The following is a 20938-nucleotide window of genomic DNA, read 5'->3' as shown; positions in this document are numbered from 1 at the left end:
CATAAATCTTGTGATCATAAACCTCGAGAACACTACCCTTTCCATTGTTAAAGTTTTAAGACTAATTTAAAAAATCCCTTTCATCTGAAAAAAAAGAAGGGGTTGTTTTGTTTATATCTAATGAATATTTTAATTCTAAATGGTGTTGCTCTTAGAACACCCTGGATAGAGGAAGTGGAGCAATTAAGAAGTATTTAATCATTTGATTAATGTAGAGCCTTGTTCTCCTTTCCACCACCCACCCAATTAGGTTGTGTGCAATGAAGCTATCTGAAATAAGAGTGGATACACTTGTGGCTCTGAGGGCCACAGGTATTTATTCAGGGATTATTACAGATGTTTAAAAATGTTGTACATTTAAAAATATCACTACTGAGATTGGTCATATAAAATATTTTACACTTGTAAATTAAAAGAATGAGGAAAACCCATGTTGGTCATGGCAAAGCAGAAACTAGGAGTGAAGATGTTATCATTTCTTCTCTGTGTCAATGGCTCTGGGAGCTTGTTCTCACCACTCATCATGACCTTCTGTGACTGTTACAGCATCAGTGTTTTTGAGCTTTGCCTCATCTGATTCTAACAAAAACCCTATCAGTAGACATTCTTCTTATACCCATTTACAGAAGTGGCAGCTGAGGCTTTCAGAATTTGAAGAATTTTCACTAACATATTCCACCCGTTAGAAGATCCTGGATTTGAACCCAGGTCTATGTGAGTCTGGAGCTGATGTTCTTACTTGTTTCACTTCACTGTCTTTCCTCCTTTTGTCCTAGGCTAAGCTGTGTACTGTTGGGTCATACATTGATAATCTTTTGCTTGGTAATAAGTAGGTGTTCACTGGTCCAATGACCTTAATATGATTTGTTTGAACTCCTGTTTTCCTGATAACAATTTAAATCTGGATATGGGGATCATAGTGAAGACACCACTAGGAATTACCCTGGAAACATAATGGAAGTGGTAGTTCTAAAGCAGAAAGACAGATATTAATGCACACAATTGTTTATTTGTTAGTATTATTAACATTTGGATTGTTCCTGTTAACTCTAAGTGGCATTCATAAAATCAACCTGTTTGCAAGTATCTCAATAAATCCCATTTTTCCTTTTATTCACCTATTTTTTAACAAACATATATGTATACCTATAGAAATATTAACACATGAAGATAGACATATGTGCTATTTGATGAATGCATTTCGGTTATACACGTAGATGAGGATACAATCATCATGTGAAGCTGTGTCTACTTGCGGAAAATGAAGTCAAAAGTTGGATAATATCTGGATGACTGATTCCTTCTGTGTGTAAAGTGGATGGCTTTGTAACTAAGTTACTAGAAACTATAATTGATAAGGGCTCTTTATCATAAGCAACATTTTCCCATTTTCAAATTTGACCCACATTATAATCCTGGGAGATGAGCAGGTAAGCTATTAATATATACACACTTCTTTGCTTTACAATAATATCAAATAAATAGGAAACATATATATCCTTTGTAGTTATACTTGATCAGACCTGACCACATTGTATAAATAATTGGCAAATAATTAATAAAGCCTAAAGACTCTGTCTTATAAGCAACTTGTTTCTCTTCTTTGCCTATGTGTATATGTACATGTATGTCCTTCTAGAATGGTCACCCCTACTCTGAAGTTCTTGCTGAAAAGTAAAAACCCATTCCTCTCCCTGTTGATCCAGTGGGCGCTGGAGCCAGAGGTTCTGTGTTCAACGCCAGGCCAAGCATCTGTTGTTTGCTTGAACTTAGCCTCTTTAACCACGAGTCTCCCACCAATCAAATAGGGACAATAGGAAGATCACAGACTGTCCTGAGACCATCCTAAAATCACATAGTCACCAAGACAGCACTCTGGTATTGGCATTATGATTTTTATAAACATCTCATTTTAAAGGATAGGTGAAAAATAAACTCAATACTTACTGCATACTATTTATGTATTAAGTTTACACCTAGGAATTTCCCACCAATCATTCTTTTATAAAGAATGACTAAATTCGTTTTAAGGCCTAATATAGTTCAGACTTTCAAAGACATATGTGAGGAGTAGCTATGGTTTTCAAGTAGCCTTTAAACTGTATGCTATTTCTTCTTCTATTTGTAGGTAAGGCAGTCTCCGGGTTAACATATCATGCTGGCCTCCCTTGCTCCCATTCCATGCCACTGGCAGGCATCACTAATAAATTACAGTCCTCCTTTCCTCATAACTTGGAAGTGGCTTCAGAATGCATCTCAACAATTCACTCCAGGAAGCCACCAGTAAAAGAACAAAGCTGGCACTTGAGATGAAAACTGTTTCTCTTCTCTATCACATGTGGATGCTTGCCTTCCCCCTATTTGAAAGTGGCCTTTTTTTTTTAAGGCATTCAATAATTTATCCAACCGAATTCTGTCTATCCTTTCCAAAGTACCTTCAATAATTTCTAATTTTGTGTTCTCAGTGACAACAGAAGCACTTAATATAATTTTGTATATGGATACATCAACTTATTGATGACTATAATAGTATCAATTGAACTGAAGTAAATTTTTCTTTATCATGACTGCAGATGCTACATGATGATCATTGTTGCCGATGTCACCTTTTCCTTGGAAATCATGCAAAACCAAAGCTTTGTAACTGAGTTCATTCTCCTCGGGCTTTCACAAAATCCCAATGTTCAGAAAATATTATTTGTTGCATTTTTGTTTGTCTACATTGCAACAGTTGGGGGAAACACTATAATTGTAGTAACCATCGTTAGCAGCCCTGCTCTACTGGGGTCCCCCATGTACTTCTTCTTGGCTTTCCTGTCCCTCCTAGATGAATGCTTCTCTTCTGTCTTCACCCCGAAGATGATTGTGGACTCTCTCTATGAGAAGAAAACCATCTCCTTTGAAGGTTGCATGATACAGATTTTTGCTGAACACTTCCTTAGTGGGGCACAGTTGATTGTCCTCACAGCCATGGCCTATGATCGGTATGTGGCCATTTGCAAGCCTTTGCATTACTCCTCCATCATGAACCGCAGGGTATGTGGCATTCTGATTGGGGTTGCCTGGGCAGGGGGCTTCTTGCATTCCATGATACAAATACTCTTTATTTTCCAATTGCCGTTTTGTGGTCCCAATGTCATCGATCACTTCTTGTGTGATTTACATCCATTATTGGAGCTTGCCTGCACTGACACTCACATCTTTGGCTTTTTTGTGGTGGCCAACACTGGGTTTTTCTGCATCATAATCTTCTTCTTGTTGCTCGTCTCCTATGGTGTCATCCTGTTCTCTCTGAGAAGTCATAGTTCTGAAGGTCGGAGAAAAGCTCTGTCTACTTGTGGATCTCACATTACTGTTGTGGTTTTGTTCTTTGTCCCGTGCATATATGTATACTCACGACCACCATCTGCTTACTCCTCTGACAAAATGGTGGCAGTAGTTTACACCATCCTAACTCCCTTGCTCAATCCTTTGATTTATACTTTCAGGAATAAGGAAGTAAAAAATGCTATGAAGAAAGTATGGAACAGATTGGTGGTGGTTTATGATGGACAATAAAATATTAAGCTTTTTTTTTTTTATCATGTCGAGGTTAAGACTAAAAAAGTCAAAAATATTCTTGGACAAAAAATTTAAGGGATATACCTGCACAGAAGGAGGTAACATAATGTTATAACAAAAGCTTTAATAGGGCTCAGAAAATGATGTTTGCACCCTCTTATTCTCATCAACTCTCAGTTGGCAGCCCTCTATCAAACATGTAAATTAAAGTGTGTTGAATTTTATATTGACTTAGAGTCTAATACTAAAAAAATAATGACAAGAGAAATCACCTAATGAGACTGTTTGTCATTCATTTCATGCTTTGAAAAATGTTTCCGGAAGGAAGACAAGAATATCTCAACAATTAGGAACAGAAATTTACCCAAACTATGCCAATTGAAGGCTATGTTTGGGACTCTGATATTCATGTCTCAGAGAAAAAAACAGCCAAGACTGAGGAGTAGCAGAGACGAGAGCATTCACAGAACCTCAACTATAGGTGTTTCTGTTTCACAGAACTCCATCTTTTACTGTGGGTCCACTACCAACTGCTATAGAATGTGAATCACTTGGTTAATTTCTTGAGTCACTAAACATGATTGAGCCAGTCATGCCTACAGATGAGTTCCTCTTGGGTCAGGTAATCACTCTCTACCAACCAGCTATGGGAGAGGAAGAAGGAGCAGATTCCACAAGGGAGTTAGCAGTGGTTATCTCTTATTCAAGCATAATCTAAGGCAACATTTAAGAAACCAGGTATCTAGAAAACTGGTACCAAAGTTGTAGATGTAGTGAGGTGATTTCCCCCTACAGAAGAATAGAAGCCAGAGGCAGCAAAGAAGAAAAGGCAGATTTCAAAATATTTCATTTTATTTGATGATTGGAATTTTCTTGTCTACCCAGTGAAAATAATTCTTTTTAAATAATTGTCAATGAAGAGCTCATTCAAATGTAGACACATCTTATAAGTCATTCCTGTATTAAGGTTTGTGAGTCTCAGGTTTCCAACTGGCTTCTGAAATAATATTACTTGCAATAAAGCCTTTAAATTTCTGCTATGACATCAAAACTAATAAAGTGCCTATTAATTATTATAGATAAATGCACTAAGCAATATTTTTCCCCTTAATATTCCATGACACTCCCAAAGTAGAAGAGTGTATGATATTAATTTATTACAAAGACACTGAGTGACATTTTTTCTTTTTTTTTTCCCTTCATATTCCGTGACAGTCCCAAAGTAGAAGAGTGTATGACATTAGTTTTATTTCTCAGAATAAATATGGCAGATTACAGATAAGATTTCAATGATCTTCATAGGGAAGTCCATAAGGGATTAAGATTAGGATATATATGATATCTGAATACATGTGTGCACGGAAGCAGACCAAGTGTGCAACAAAGGCTTGGACATGCTGTGGAGCTTTTCCTGCTTCCTTCCCTGGCTTGTCCATCATCTGTCTGTCCTTGTAGAAAGGGCAGCTTCTTAATGTCTTCTTCCCTTCACGTAGAGCTTCTTATTGTTAAGTATTTCCTTTGTCCCAGAGAAGTAGCTACAGATTGATGATCTGGTATCATTGGCTCAATTAATTTATAAATCTGTGAATTGAAGAGTTGACATACTATAAAATAAAACATTATGCTGGCCAGATTGTTGTGAACAACAAAGATTCATGCCTGATCCATGAAACACTGAAATTCAAACAGGTTTTAATTATTTGACCTCACAACTTCTCATTGTGGTCTCTAGTTATAATATACAAGAAAAAATATAATATTTAGCATATGAAAATACAAATATTGAAAGACATGTACCTAGCCTTTTTCATTCAAACTAGGTTTGTTAACAGAATTTTTCAAAATTCTCTCAACAACAGTTTTTGTTTTAGCATTTCATTTTATTTTCTTTGTTGATTTTACCTAGGCATGATGAAATTCATTCTAATAAGTTAAGTGGGGTCCATGGTGTTAAGATTTTATTATTAGTTTACAGGACAAATAAAATTGAGGAATACAGAGTCAACATCTTAGATTCTTTATGTTACACATATCCCTTCTGTTTATGTTCAATAGACAAAATGTAGTGACAGAGCTACACCTGGATGCACAGGGGGTGAGTAAAGTAGCCTGTACTCGGTTGGTCATGACATGTACCCATCTCTTACTGCACAGGGGGGATAATGGATTTAGTGGGAAATTATCGGCCCTGGCACAGGCAACTGACATCAGAAATACCCACAGAAACATCTTTCAATAAAAATAAATTCAATTTGACATATATTGACTGTGTATTATTGCCAAGTACTATTCTAAGTAGCAGTACAAAACATTCTATATTCACAGATAACAGTGTACTGGATTATGTTCTTCCTAAACATTGCATAGAAAGTCCAGAAGATTTATTAGTTCCCTGAATTTGAAGATATTGCATGAATTTTTCTCCAACTAGGGATTGCCAGTTTTTAAGAAAATGTTTATGTTTTGAATCCCTCCAGCACTGTAACTTTCATGTGTTCATCATAAATCTCACCACTCTCACCACACCAAATCTCCTTTCATTAGATCCTTTGGATCAGGTTAATAATAAGCAGAATCCTCTGCCATTCAAACTCTTATGTGAACATATCTTTTCTTTTATTGCTTTCCTGTTTCTCTTTTCCATGATTCCTCCTAAGTGCGGCATGTTTCTTCTCCTGTAATTCTCACGCTGAAGGCCTACAGATGAGACTTCATTCTGATTGCTTCTCACTGCTACTTCCAGCTCATACAGCATCAATGTTCACCAGAAATATTGGCCTATAGGTTCCTTTTTTTTAGTGTTTTTTCTTTTGGTATTAGGGTTATACATATCTCATAGATGAGTTAGGGAGCACACCCTCCTCCTTAATGTTTTGGAATAGTTTAAGTAGGATTGGTAGTTGTTCTTCTTGGAATCTTTGGTAGAATGCAGAAGGGAAGCCATCAGATCCTGGGCATTTTTTGGGGTGAGATTTCTAATGATTGCTTCTACCTTGTTATTTGTTATTCATTTATTGAGGTTTTGAATTTTTTTCTGGTTCACTCTTTGTAGGTTGTATGTATCCAGAAATTTAACCATTTATTCTAGGTTTTCTAATTCATTGGCATATTATGCTTATAGTGGTGTCTCTTGATCCTTTGGAGTTTTGGATTTTGCAGTATCAATTGCAATATCAGCTGATGAAGACAGAATTTTAAATCAGTAGGAAAGAGTAGAATATTGGACAATATCTGTGAAGGAAAATGTTATCCTCACATGCCATTTTTTCTCCTTGGTTGTGGGTCCTTCTGTCTGTTTCTCTTTTCTGATTTAAACTTTAAAAATAATTTACCCTATTTTTCACAACTGTGGAAAAACCATGTTTCTTATGTTATCTATACTACTCCGTTTATACAACCTTATTTTTATATTATTCCACTTAGTTCCTCTAACAGAAACAACTAATAAAGGATTAAGCAAAGCAAGGCATGAAATGAAGTGGAAGATGCTAACTGCGGATTAGAGTGAGAACCAGGGTTCTATAATGAATTGGTCAAGTCTGTTGCTGAGTGTTATTTATAAGGTCTAGTAGCAAAAGACATGCAAACACCATACTTTTGGGAAGATTAAGCAGAAATGTCTTTCTCTGTTTTCTGATAGAGTTTCTGAAAGGACAGGCCCAGAACTCCTGCCCTATAATCTGACCATAAGTGGAGACAGCCTGATGAAAAATGGAGCCAACATCAAAGGAAGTTGATCCAACAGACATGCAAAAAATATTGTATGATATCTGAGAGATCATTGTTTCCTGGAATAAATATAGCCTGGAATTTAAGGCCTACCCAAGTAGAGTAAGATCTCCTGTTAGGGAAATGATAATGAGATGAATTCTCTTCAGTCTTTTACAGAGTTATTATGCAGCTCAGTGAATAAATGAACTTCCAGAACCATGAGTCTTATGGACCTGATACCTTCTGAGGGTAGACTCTGTCTGTAGACAGTTTTACCCTAAGAAATTCCTTAAAGTGAAGAGATCAAAAAGGTTGCTTAATGAAAGATATATTTACCTTCATCTTATTGCATAATTTAAAACGCTGGATGATTAATTTGCTGATATAGAGATATTTATAAGCATATTCCTTGTTTGTCTAGGATGTCAATTCTTGAGATCATGACCTATGCTGAAGTGACAGCAGTGATGCCTTCTTTAGATCAGCCCAGCTTACAGATTCTTTGAAAGTCCAGCCCCTGACTCTGGCTGAGGAAGCAGGGAGGGAAAAGTGTATTCCCGGAGGTACATGGCAAGCTGTGGTCAATATCTCCTTCCAACATGGTGTCTTGGTCTCTGAGGCTGATGCAATGCTTTAATGATTCACAGTTCTTCTTGCCAAAACCACTTCCGTGCCGACAGGCACTGTTGCTATTCCCCAGTGATACCTTCTAGCTGCCAATGGTTTCTTGGCAAGAAGCCCAACAGCTGAATTGTACTGCTGAGCTACCAAAATATGGCTCTTATTAGCAGGTCCCAATTTCCCCAACAAAGTGAAAGCTGCTGTAACGTATTACAGCATCCCCTTCTGTGGTGTTCTGTCCCCAGTGCCCTGCCCAGTCGAGAACTGTGACTGAGGCCTCCTGCGTTTTTCCTATCTCTGAGTTCATGCCAACTCTCTGACGTTGCACATAGCATCTCCCTGAGATCCCTCTTGTCCCATTCCTGTCACACAGAGCAGGGGCACAGCTACATCACACTCAAGACTGTGTGTCCCCTGGGATTTTCCATTGTCTGTAAACATGCAACCTGAGGGTAACTTTGTAATGTGTAGATAATTGTTTCTCAAATTTGAGTTCTTGAAGATTTTTAAATATTGATGCTCTGAAATTCAGCTTTAGCCTTCACCCAAAATCATTGATCATCTTAGACTTCATCATGGAAAGAGTGAAGAGCCAAATGCTTTCATCCATGTCATTTCTGACATCTCTGCCCTTCAGGGATGTGACTGCATAGATTATCATTATGCCTAATCTGCATAATGATGCTACTACATGTTAGTCATGTAAATCAGATTTATTGTCAATCTATAAATATTCACTCACAAACATTGGTGAACATTCCAGATATGACTTGGAGAGACTATCTCCTTATTTGTTTTTTGTTTTATTTATTTTTTCACTTTGGTGTTTGTTTTTTTTTTTTTTTTGGATGTGAAACATTAACTGACATTCTCATAGTATAAATAGTTATAATAGTATCTTCCTGTGCAAAATTGAACACAGACATGACAACCACAGTTGCAACTGAAAGCAAATCACTTCAGTAACTAGTGTAAAGGGTGTTACAAAGAAAATTGAAATTGTGCAAGTTTTTCCTTCCTCTGCTTTTATAAAACATATTACCTCATTGCTAATGAGTGAAACCCTTTCTTATCTTCTTGTCTCAAATGAATGCAACAGTGAAAGGGAAGCTTAGCATAACTAGCTCCATTTTGCTTCTGATCTCAGATTAAAAGCTCCTGCTTATTAACTATTATTGCTTTATAGTACAGCTTGAAGTCAGAAAGACTGATGCCTCCCAGTTTGTTCCTTTTACTTAAGATTACCAAGAACAGAATCGTCAATGTTTGGAATAGAACTGAGATGCCAGAGATGAAACCATCAGCATATGGTAACCTAATCTTTGGCAAAGCAGACAAAAATATATAATGGGGAAAAGAATCTCTCTTCAATAAATGGTGCTGGGAAAACTGGATAGCTACATGCAGAAGATTGAATCAGAATCCCTACCTCTCACCTCTCACAAAAATTCAGTTAAGATGGATAACAGATTTAAACCTAAGGCATGAAACATTAAGAATCCTAGAAGATGATGTTGGGAAAACCCTAGCAGACATTAGTCTAGGCAAAGAATTTTTGAGGAAGACCCCCAAGGCAATCACCGTGCATCAAAAATAAACAAATGGGAACTGATCAAATTAAAAAGTTCTGCACAGCCAAGGAAACTATCATTAGAGCAAATAGACAACCCACAGAATTGGAGAAAATATTTGTTCCCTATATTTCTGATAAAGGTCGAATAACAAGAATCTATCTAGAACTTAAAAGAATTAACAAGAAAAAAATCAAACAACCCCATCAAGAAATAGGCAACAAAAAAGAACAGAAAGTTATCCAAAGAAGACAAAATAATGATCTGCAAACATATAAAAAAATTCTCAACATCTCTAATCATCAGAGAAATGCAAATCAAAATCACAATGAGATACCACCTAACCCCAGTGAGAATGGCCTGTAACAAGAAATCGCAAAACAGTAAATTCTAGTGAGGATGTGGAGAGACAGGAACACTCTTACACTGCTGGTGGGACTGCAAATTAGTGCAACCTTTGTGGAAAAGAATTTGGAGATACCTCAAACAGCTAGAAATAGAAATAACATTTGACTCAGCAATAGCATTGCTGGGCATCTACACAAAAGAGCATAAGACATTCTATTATAAAGACATCTGCACCCGAATGTTTATGGCAGCACAATTCACTATTGCAAGGACATGGAAACAACCCAAGTGCCCGTCAATTCATAGGTGGATAATCAAAATTTGGTATATGCTCACAATGGAATATTACTCAATTCTAACAAATGACAGCGAGCTAGCACCACTTATACAATCCTGGATTAAGCTTAAGCCCCTTATCCAAAGTGAGGCGACATAAGATTGGGAAAATGGGCTCTACATGTACTTGCCATCAAATTGGTACTGACTGATTAAAACTATGGTGCTGAAATGGTGGTAGTGCTCACAAGGGATTCGGGGGAGGAGACCCACATACTAGGGATGTGGCGAGCATTGTGGAGGGGAAGGGCATAACTCTAACCCTTCTTAGGGCGAGGCAAAGTTATAAAATATAACCAAAATGTCAAAGGAAAAAAAAAACAAGTTTTACTGGGTGTCGGGCAGGTGGGAGGGGGAGGAGGAGATGGGTGCATACCACCTGGAGGATGGACACGCTTGAAACTCTGACACGGGGGGGGGGGGAGGGCGGGGGAGATGGATGGCAAAGGCAATATATGTGACCTTAACAATATTTGTACCCTCATAATATGATGAAATAAAAAGGAGAAAAAGAAAAAAATAAAGCTTCTGCTTAGCTCTGCACATAGGCTAAAAGGAAGGTGACAACCCTCCTTTTCCCAAAAGTAACCCCCAGGGTGGTATGGAAAAGTATCATATGAGTAACAATGATGTGCTAAAGAGTTGTATCCTGACTTTCTTCCTCCAAAGTTTACTGACCAAGAGCAAAGGAGTTTTCCAACCTCCTCAAACTCCACTGATGCACAAGAGTCTGCAGCTCCCCATTCCACTCATGACCCAACCAAACTCTTCCCGTGTCCTTAAAGTAAAAAGGAGCTTAATGTTTATACTAACTTAAGGTGGTTCTTGGTTCATTAGTTTTTTAGTTGGTTTTTTAGTTTTTTAGTTGGTTTTCTGGCTTTCTGAATAAAAGTCACTTTCCTTTGCCCAACACCTTGCATTATCGAGTTATAGGCTGTCTTGTAGTGAGTGGTATGAGCTTGAACTCAGTTACACTAAGTAATAAAGTTATTTCATAGGGCTAGCATAGTTCTGTAATATTTGTGTGTGTGTGTTCACACAAATACAAATTCTCAAGGTATATGAAATTCATATTTTAATAATGTTTTTACTTTTTGTTTGGTGTGGACTTTGTAAAGGAGATGGCTGACAGAAGGAATCTGGATGAAATTCTCCAGTGACATGTTGAAGAAATGTTTCCCGGATAGGGCAGGAAACAGAAGGAAGACAAAGAAAAGTGAAGAAGAAAGATAGTGGGTCATGTTAAAAATGCAGTCATTGGAGGGATTTAAAATAAGCTCTTCATCTCTGGGGATAGTGGATCCTCTTGGTAACAGTTCTGTTGCCCAGAAACATTTTCCAAATGATCTCTCTGGATTACTTCCTAGAAGAGATGTCCAGAACCAAAATTCATCTAGGCTTCTCAGCTACTGAATAGCTAATAATTGTCAGGATTTCTATGCTTGCTCTGTAGCATTAGAAACAGGTGTTAATACATCTGAGTATGTAGAGAGACCACTGTAATATCAGTGGTGTATGGTTAAGTTAAGTCATCCTGATGATGTCTGAAATCAGCTCTGTGGGGCACACTGTATGGTGGGCCAGGCTTCTGGGAATTTGAGATCAGAGCTTCCCCCATTAGGTTATGGAAACCCGCAATAACATGTGCTGTCATATTGCAGTGGAAATTGGTTGGACACTTCTGTTCCAACCCTAGGTGACAAAGCAAGTGGATGCCTGGATGTAAATTTGATATATCACGTTAGTTATTAATAATTTATTTTTCCTTGCATTTTTTCTTCTTATTCTTTGTATTATTTATTATGCATGATTTTTAAAATATGATTATCATGTATAATGTTTTACATCCTTTAGGAATTTTCTTCCTTTTGATGTTTGGACATTGCAGAGTGAACATTCTGTTATTTAATCTAACACTATATAATGTGAAGAATGTCTAAAGAGTGCTTTTTCTTTAAGAATCAATGGCCTAAGCACAATAAATTTTTAAAAATGAAATACAGATATTAAAGTTATTTTTATTAATGTTATAAATGCTTAAATGCCAAAATTCAGAATTTTATGTAAAGATTAGAATTCTTTTACATGCTAGCCACTACTATTCTTCTTGATTTAATATTATTTAAATTCCTTTAAAACATTTCTTAGCTCAAAAGTCGCATAACATTGTTTCCAATTTTTTAGGTAGCCAACATACTCTGCCAACGAACCTGTGTGGAGTGAATGCCCACAGACCTGACACCCACTTCCACCCCCAAGGTAGGCCTGCTCAGCCACTATTGCCACTGCTGCTGGGGAACCTGGGCAGACAAAACACAGATGGCCTCCTGCCTCTGTGAATAGGAATCCCCACTGCCCTCATGCAATATTTCAGCAATGGCTTGGAGACCAGCACACTCATCCAACATGAACATCCCCAGCACAAGCTTGGACTGTGATACCACAGGGGCGTGGGGAGATGCAGACGAGTGTCACTGTCACAAATTCACTTTTGTCCACCACCTCCTGCCTGGTCCATCTTCCAGAGCAAAACTCAAACATGCGTTTAAGTGACCTCTCCCTGGGTAAAAATCAATAAGATGGAAAAGAAATTTGAAAATAACACAAATAAACCAAAAACATAGTTAGAGACATGAATGAAAAATTAATTAAAGACACAGATAATCTGAAAATAATATATTACAGAATCCCTGGATATGAAAGATTCCCTTAGGGAATTTCAATATACAGTGGAAAGTTTTAAAACAGACTACAACAAGCAAAAGAAAGAATTTCAGATCTCGAAGACAAGATTTTCAAATCAAACAAGTCAGTCAAAAATGAAGAAAACAAGAATCAAGAAGTATGAACAATCTCTCTAATAAATATGGGATTATGTAAAGCAAACAAATATAAGACTCAAATGGATACCTAGAGGCAAAAGCAAAAAGCAAAGAACATGTAAAACCTGTTTGATAGAATGTAAATTTCTATGGTATTGATAGAGATTTAGACATTCAGATACAAAAAGATCATCAAACACAAGGAGGATTCATGGCAAATAGGGCATTGCCAAGGCACATAGTCATCAGTCTGGCCAAAGTCAAACTGAGTAAAATCTAAAAATCCTAAGAGAGTTATCCCCCCCAAAAAAATAAAATGAAGAAAATAAAACACAGTACCAGAAAAGATGACTTTTAACAAAGGAAGATGACAAGAAGAAAGAAAGAGAATACCATAGAACAACCAGAATTCAAATAAGAACATGGTAGTAGTAGGTCTTTACCTATCAATGATATTGAATGGTAATGGAATAAACTCTCCAATTACAAGACATAAAGTGGTTGAAGGTATAAAAAACCAAGAGCGAACTGTATGTTATCTGCAAGAAACAGGTTCCACCTACATAGACACACATAGACTGAAAATAAAGGGATGGAAAAAGATATCGCATGCAAATGGAAATAAAAAAAGAACAGGAGTAGCTATACTTCTCTCAGATAAAATAGATTTCAAGACACAAATTGTAAAAAGAGACACAGAGGTCATTATATAATGATAAAGCGGTCAATTCAGCAAGAGCATATAACAATTTGAAATATGTATGCACCCAACACTGGAGTATCAGAGCTAAAGAAAGGTAGACCCTGAAACAATGATCATTAGGGATCTTAATAGTCCACTTTAAGTTTGCACAGACCATCAAGGCAGAACATCAACAATGAAACATTGAACTAAACCTGCACTATAGATCAAATGGACTTATATGCATTTACAGAACATTTCATCTAACAGCTACAGAATTCACATTGTTCTCCTCATCTCATGGATCATTTTCAAGGACAGACCATATGTTAGATCACAAGACAAATCTCAAAAAATTCCAAAAATTTGAAATCATACCAAGCATTTTTCCTGACTAGAATGGAATAAAACTAGAAATTAATAACAAGAGGAACATGGGAAAATATTCAAACACATGGAAATTAAACAATGTGATCCTGAATGACCAGTGTGTAAATGAAGAGATTAAGAAGGAAATTTTAAAATTTCTCAAAAGGAAATGAAAACAGAACATATGGGATACAGCCAAAGCAATAATGAGAGGAAAGTTCACAGCAATAAGTACCTACATTAAAAAAGTAGAAAAGCTTCAAATTAAGAAACTAATGATGTATCTCAAATAACTGGAAAGACAAGAGCAAACCAAACCCAAAATTCATAGAGTGAAAACAAATAATGAAGGTCAGAGCAGAAATAAATGAAGTCAAAAGAAAAATATACAAAAAAGATCAATGAAACAAAAATTTGTGTTTTTGAAAAGATAAACAAAATAGACACTCCTTTGGCCAGACTAAGAAAGAAGAGAGAAGACCCAAATAAATAAAGTAAGAGATGAAACAGGAGATATGCATACATCCTTTTTATGGCTGAGTAGTACTCTATGGGATACATATATTACATATTATTAACCACATGAATTGATGGGAGACCATTCTCCTAAGTGAAGTATTGCAAGAATGGAAAAACAAACACTACATGTACTCACTATAAAATTAGGAAAACTAACTGATGAGCATTGAAATGCACAGAGGAAAATAAAACTCAGTAGAAAGCAGCCCGTGGGGAGGGGGGGGAGGGGAACAAACCAACGTAATGGGTACTATGAACACTATTTGGGTTACAGGCATAACTTATAATCAGAACTCAAGCATTACAGAAATAACCCATGTAAAAAAAAGGATCTGTACTCCTGTCATATTTGAAATAAAAATATTATTTAAACAAAAAGAAAAAGAAATTATAATTGATACTGCAGAAATCCAAGAGATCATTGCAGACTACTATGAGCAACTATATTCCAATAAATTGGAAAAAATAGAATAAATGGACAAATTCCTAGACACAAAACACCAAAAAGAAATCCAAAACCTGAATAAACCAATAAAAATAGCAAGATACAAGCAGTAATAAAAAGTCTACCATCAAAGATATACAAGACATATCCAATAAAGATTTCATCCGTGACGATTTTAACCTTTTTACTCTTGACCTTGATTTTATAAAAAAAACACTTTAATATTTTATTTGCCATCAGAAACCACCACCAATCTGTTCCATACTTTCCTCATGGCATTTTTTACCTCCTTATTCCTAAAAGTATAAATTAAAGGATTGAGCAAGGGAGTTAGGATGGTGTAAACTATTGTCACCATTTTGTCAGAAGAGAAAGTAGATGGAGGTCGTGAGTATACATACATGCATGGGACAAAGAACAAAACCACAACAGTAATGTGAGATCCACAGGTAGACAGAGCTTTTCTCCGACCTTTGGAACTGTATGTTCTCAGAGAGAACAAGATGACACCATAGGAGACAAGCAATAAAGAGAAGACTATGATGCAGAAAAACCCACTGTTGGCCACTGCAAAAAAGCCAAAGATGTGAGTGTCAGTGCAGGCAAGCTCCAGTAATGGATGCAAGTCACACAAGAAGTGATCAATGACATTGGGACCACAAAAGGGCAACGGAAAAATAAAGAGTATTTGTATCATGGAATGCAAGAAGCCCCCGGCCCAGGCTACCCCAATGAGAATGCCACAGAACCTGCGGTTCATGATGGAAGAGTAATGCAAAGGCTTGCAAATGGCCACATACCGATCATAGGCCATGGCTGTGAGGACAATCAACTCTGCCCCACTAAGGAAGTGATCAGCAAAAACCTGCATAATGCAGCCTTCAAAAGAGATGGTTTTCCTCTCATTGAGTGAATCCATGATCATCTTTGGCATGAAGAAGGAAGAGAAGCATACATCTAGGAAGGAGAGGAAAGCCAGGAAGAAGTACATGGGGGATCCCAGCAGTGCAGGGCTGCTGCTGATGGTTACTACAATTAACATGTTTATCATGACTATTGCAATATAGACAAACAAAAATACAACAAATAACATTTTCTGAACATTTGGATTCTGTGAAAGCCCCAGAAGGACAAATTCAGTAACAAAGCTTTGGTTGTGCATAATTTCCAAGGAAAAGGTGAAATCTCCAGCAATGGTGATCATATAGAATATGCAGTCATGATAATGAAAAAATTTTCTTCAGTTCAAGTTGTATATTGTAGTCATCAACAAGTTGGAGCATCCACATACAAAATTATCTGAGTGACTGGTGTTGTCACTGAGAACAAAATACTCAAATTTGTTGAAGGTAGTAGTGAAAGGTCAGGCAGAACTGAGGTGGAGATAGATTACTGAATGCCTTAAGAGAGCCATAGTTTCAATATTGGGGGAGGAAAGCATCCACACGTGGCAGAGAAGAGAAGTAGTTTTGATCTCAAGTGCCAGCTCTGATCATTTACTGGTGGCTTCCTGGAGTGAATTGTTGAGAAGCATCTGAAGTTACATATGAGTTATGAGAAAAGGATGTCTGTAATTTATTAGTGATGCCTGCTGCTGGGATGGAATGGGAGCAATGGTGACCAGCATGACATCCTAACCTGGAAACTCCACACCTACATATAGAAGAAGAAATAACATGCAGTTTAAAAGCCCCTTCAAAATCATGGCTACTCCTCAAATGTTTATTTGAAAATCAGAACTGTATTGGCTCATTAAATGAATTAATTCATTCTTCATAAAAGAGAATGATCCGTGGAAGAGTCCTAGCTGTAAACTTAATACATAACAAGTATGCACTCGGTATTGAGTTTATTTTCAGTCTTTCATTTTAAAATGAGAACAGAACTTAATAAAAATACTAATGCCCATATCAGAATATTGTCATAGTGACTAAGTGAAATAGGTGGGTTTCAGGACCCACTGCCTAGAAAACAGTCTGTGAAGTCGTATCGTCCTTGTTTGATTGGTGGGAAACTCATGCTTAACAAAGCTAACTCAGTTCAAGCAAACAACAGATGCTTGATCTGTGGTTTGAACACAGAATCTCTGGCCCCAGCACCCAGTTGATCAACAGGGAGAAGATTTTCTTTTTTCAACAAGAACTTCAGAGTAGGGTTGACCTTTCTACAAATACTTACAGATAAATTGGTGGCCTCCCCACAGGGAAGGAAGAGAAACAAGTTGCAATAAGACAGTTTCTTGAGGCTTTATTAATTGTTTGTCAATTATTTTCACAATGCAGTCAGGTCTGATCAGCTATAACTACTAAGGATACACATGTTTCAAATGTATTTGACATTATCCAATGCAGTGAGGTGTGTATATATTAATAGCTCACCTGCTCATCTTCCAGATCATAATGAGGGTCAAAATTGAAGATGTGAAAATGTTATTTATGATAAAATTCCCTTACCAATTGTACTTACTATGAGCTCACTTAAAAAGCCATCTTCCTCTACAGGGAGAACTCTGAAACAATGAGGAAGGAAATAGCAGAGGATGTTAACAGATGGAAATCCATACTGTGTTCGTGGATCGGCAGATTCAACATCATTAAAATGTCTATACTATCCAAACTGATCTACAGATTCAATGCAATACCTATTAAAATCCCATCAGCATTCTTCACAGATAGAGAAAAAATAATTTTACGCTTCGTATGGAACCAAAGAAAACCCCAAATATCAAAAGCAATTCTAGGTAACATAAACAAAATGGGAGGTACTAATATGCCAGATATCAAACTATACTACAAAGCTGTTGTAATTAAATCAATATGGTATTGGCACAAAAATAGGAATATTGACCAGTGGAACAGATCTGAGAATCCTGATATAAAACCGTCCTCATATAGCCATCTAAACTTTGACAAAGCAGACAAAAACATATGCTGGGGAAAAGAATCCCTTTTCAATAAATGGTGCTGGGAAAACTGGATAGCCACTTGTAGAAGGCTGAAGCAGGACCCATACCTTTCACCTCTCACAAAAATCAACTCACGCTGGATAAGAGACTTAAACCTAAGGTATGAAACTATTAGAATTCTAGAGGAAAAAGTTGGAAACACTCTCCTAGACATCAGCCTAGGCAAAGAGTTTATGAAGAAGTCTCCAAAGGCAATCACAGCAGCAACAAAAATAAATAAATGGGACCTGATCAAACTACAAAGCTTCTGCACAGCCAAAGAAACAGTCATGAAAATAAACAGACAACCTACAGAATGGGAGAAAATTGTTGCATCCTACGCATCCGATAAGGGGCTGATAACTAGAATATACTTAGGACTCACGAAAATCACCGAGAAAAAAATCAAATAACCCTATCAAAAAGTGGGCAAAGGACTTGAACAGAAACTTTTCTAAAGAAGACAGAAGAATGGCCAACAAACATATGAAAAAATGCTCATCATCTCTAATCATCAGGGAAATGCAAATCAAAACCACAATGAGATATCACTTAACTCCAGTGAGAATGGCCTTTATCAAAAAGTCTCCAAACAATAAATACTGGCATGAATGTGGAGAAGGAGGAACACTCCTACACTGCTGGTGGGACTGCAAACTAGTTCAACCTCTGTGGAAAGCAATATGGAGATACCTTAAAGCGATACAAGTGAATCTACCATTTGATCCAGCAATCCCATTACTGGGCATCTACCCAAAAGATCCAATGACACTCTACAAAAAAGATACCTGCACTCAAATGTTTATAACAGCACAATTCATAATTGCAAGGCTATGGAAACAGCCCAAGTGCCCATCAATCCAAGAGTGGATTAATAAAATATGGTATATGTATACCATGAAGTACTATTCAGCTCTAAGAAACACTGGTGATATAGCACATCTTATATTTTCCTGGTTAGAGCTGGAACTCATTCTACTAAATGAAGTATCCCAAGAATGGAAAAACAAGCACCACATATACTCACCAGCAAACTGGTATTAACTGAGCAGCACCTAAGTAGACACATAGGTACTACAGTAATAGGGTATTGGGCAGGTGGGAGGGGGGAGGGGGAAGGGTATATACATACATAATGAGTGAGATGTGCATCATCTGGGGGATGGTCATGCTGGAAACTCAGACTTTTGGGGGGAGGGGGGAAAAGAGCATTTATTGAAACCTTAAAATTTGTACCCCATAAAGTGCCAAAATAAAAAAAATGCTAAAAAAAAAAAAAAATAAAGCCATCTTCCTTACCCAAGACAATTTTGGAATGAATCATCCAGATAATTATCCAACCTTTGACTTTATTTTCCACATGTAGGCACAGCTTCACAGTATGACTGGATTCTCATCTATATGTGTAACTGAAATGTTTCAGTGAAATAGCACATATGTATGTCCACATGTGTTAATATTTGTATATATAAACATACATATATTTGCAGAAAAATAAGTGAATAGAAAACCAGGAATTATTGTGGGGCTTACAAATAAGCTGATTCTTATGAATGCCACTAAGAGTTAACAGAAACAATCAAATGTTAATAAAACAAATACTTGGTTGTATATGTTAATATCTGTCCTTTAAAACAGCAATTTCCATTATGTCTTCAGATCATTCTAACCGGTGCCTGCATGATGAGCCCCATGTCCAGTTATAAGTTATTGTCAAGAAAAGAAGAGTTCAACTAAACCCTGTAAGGTTTTGGATCAGTCAACACCCACTTATTACAAAGCAAAAGATACCGATATATGATCCAGCAGTGCTCCGCTTAGCCTAGGACCAAAGCAGGAATGACAATGAAGTGAAATGAGTAAGACCATTACCTCCAGACTCTTGTAGACCTGGGTTTAAATCCAAGATCTGCTACTGAGGTGGAACATGTTAGTGAAAATTCTTCAAATTTTTAAAGCCTCAGCTGCCACTTCTGTAAATGGGTACAAGAAGAATGTCTATTGATAGGGTTCTTGTGAGAATCAGGTAAGACAACTCACACAAAAACACTGATGCAGTAACAAGCTTGGAAGGTCATGATGAGTGGTGAGAACAAGCTCCCAAGCCACTGACACAGAGAAGAAACATCTTCACTCCTAATTTCTGCTTTGCCATGACCAACATAGTTTTTACAAATCCTGTTATTAATTTTCAAGTGTAAAACATTTTGTGTGATCGGTCTCTGTACAGAGGTGACATTTTTAAAATATACAACACTTTTAAACGTCCTTCATAATTCCTGAATAAATGACTGTGGCTCTCAGACCCACCAGCATCCACTACTGTTCAGATAGCTTCATTGCACAAAGAAAACCTAATTGGGTGCAAATGAACAGAGGACTCTATATTAATTGGATAATTATGCAACTATTAAATGCTCCACTTCTTTTATCCTGGGTGTTCCAAGAGCAACACTATATTAGAATTAGAATATTGTTCATTTATAAACAAACCCACCCCTTCTTCTTTCAGGCAAAGGCATTTCCAAAGTTAGTGTTAAAATTTTGGCAATGGAGAGTATAGTGTCCTCATCGTTTGTGATCACAAGAGTTATGATTTTAAATCATTTGAAAACTAATTGCCCTATATGCCATGTGTTGTCCCAGGTTGAATCCTAGAACACAAAAAGGACAGTAGTGGACAAATTAGTGAAATGTGAATTAAATCTGATGTATCATTAAGAGTAATATGTCAATGTTCATTTAGTAGTTTTGTCAAATGTAACCATGATAATGTAAGTTGATATCAGTAAACAGTAGTGTAAAGTTGCTATGCTCTCTTAGTAACTTTTCTCTTAATCTAATATTATTCCACAAGAAAAGTTCACTAAAAAAAAATTGTTGATTTTGTGTTAGCAAAACTCAACCAATCCCAGCTTCATCATGTACTAGTCATGTGTCATTGAACAAATCACTATGCCTCAGCCGCATCTGCTCTAAAAGAGATAGTAGTAACACTTGTCCAAGCTG

At 36.8% G+C, this 20938-nt stretch overlaps 2 protein-coding genes across 2 annotated transcripts; one reads left to right on the top strand and one right to left on the bottom strand.

Annotated features, from left to right (window-relative positions):
• The first annotated feature begins 2622 nt into the window (after nucleotides 1-2622).
• Nucleotides 2623-3558, top strand: LOC105884163 (olfactory receptor 4C15-like). The gene has a single exon (XM_012787881.2). It carries the CDS (start codon nucleotides 2623-2625, stop codon nucleotides 3556-3558), a length of 936 nt encoding a protein of 311 aa, XP_012643335.2.
• Nucleotides 3559-15211: 11653 nt separating this feature from the next.
• On the bottom strand, nucleotides 15212-16147 carry LOC105884153 (olfactory receptor 4C15-like). The gene has a single exon (XM_012787872.3). It carries the CDS (start codon nucleotides 16145-16147, stop codon nucleotides 15212-15214), a length of 936 nt encoding a protein of 311 aa, XP_012643326.3.
• Between the last annotated feature and the right edge of the window lie 4791 nt (nucleotides 16148-20938).

This window comes from Microcebus murinus, chromosome 4, assembly GCF_040939455.1.
Source record: "Microcebus murinus isolate Inina chromosome 4, M.murinus_Inina_mat1.0, whole genome shotgun sequence".
NCBI classification, from domain to species: domain Eukaryota; kingdom Metazoa; phylum Chordata; class Mammalia; order Primates; family Cheirogaleidae; genus Microcebus; species Microcebus murinus.
This window is presented reverse-complemented; position numbering and strand designations above follow the sequence as displayed.

Excerpts from the sequence above, each read along its gene's own strand:
- LOC105884163 (XM_012787881.2), top strand. The coding sequence starts at position 2,623 with ATGCAAAACCAAAGCTTTGTAACTGAGTTCATTCTCCTCGGGCTTTCA.
- LOC105884153 (XM_012787872.3), bottom strand. The coding sequence starts at position 16,147 with ATGCACAACCAAAGCTTTGTTACTGAATTTGTCCTTCTGGGGCTTTCA.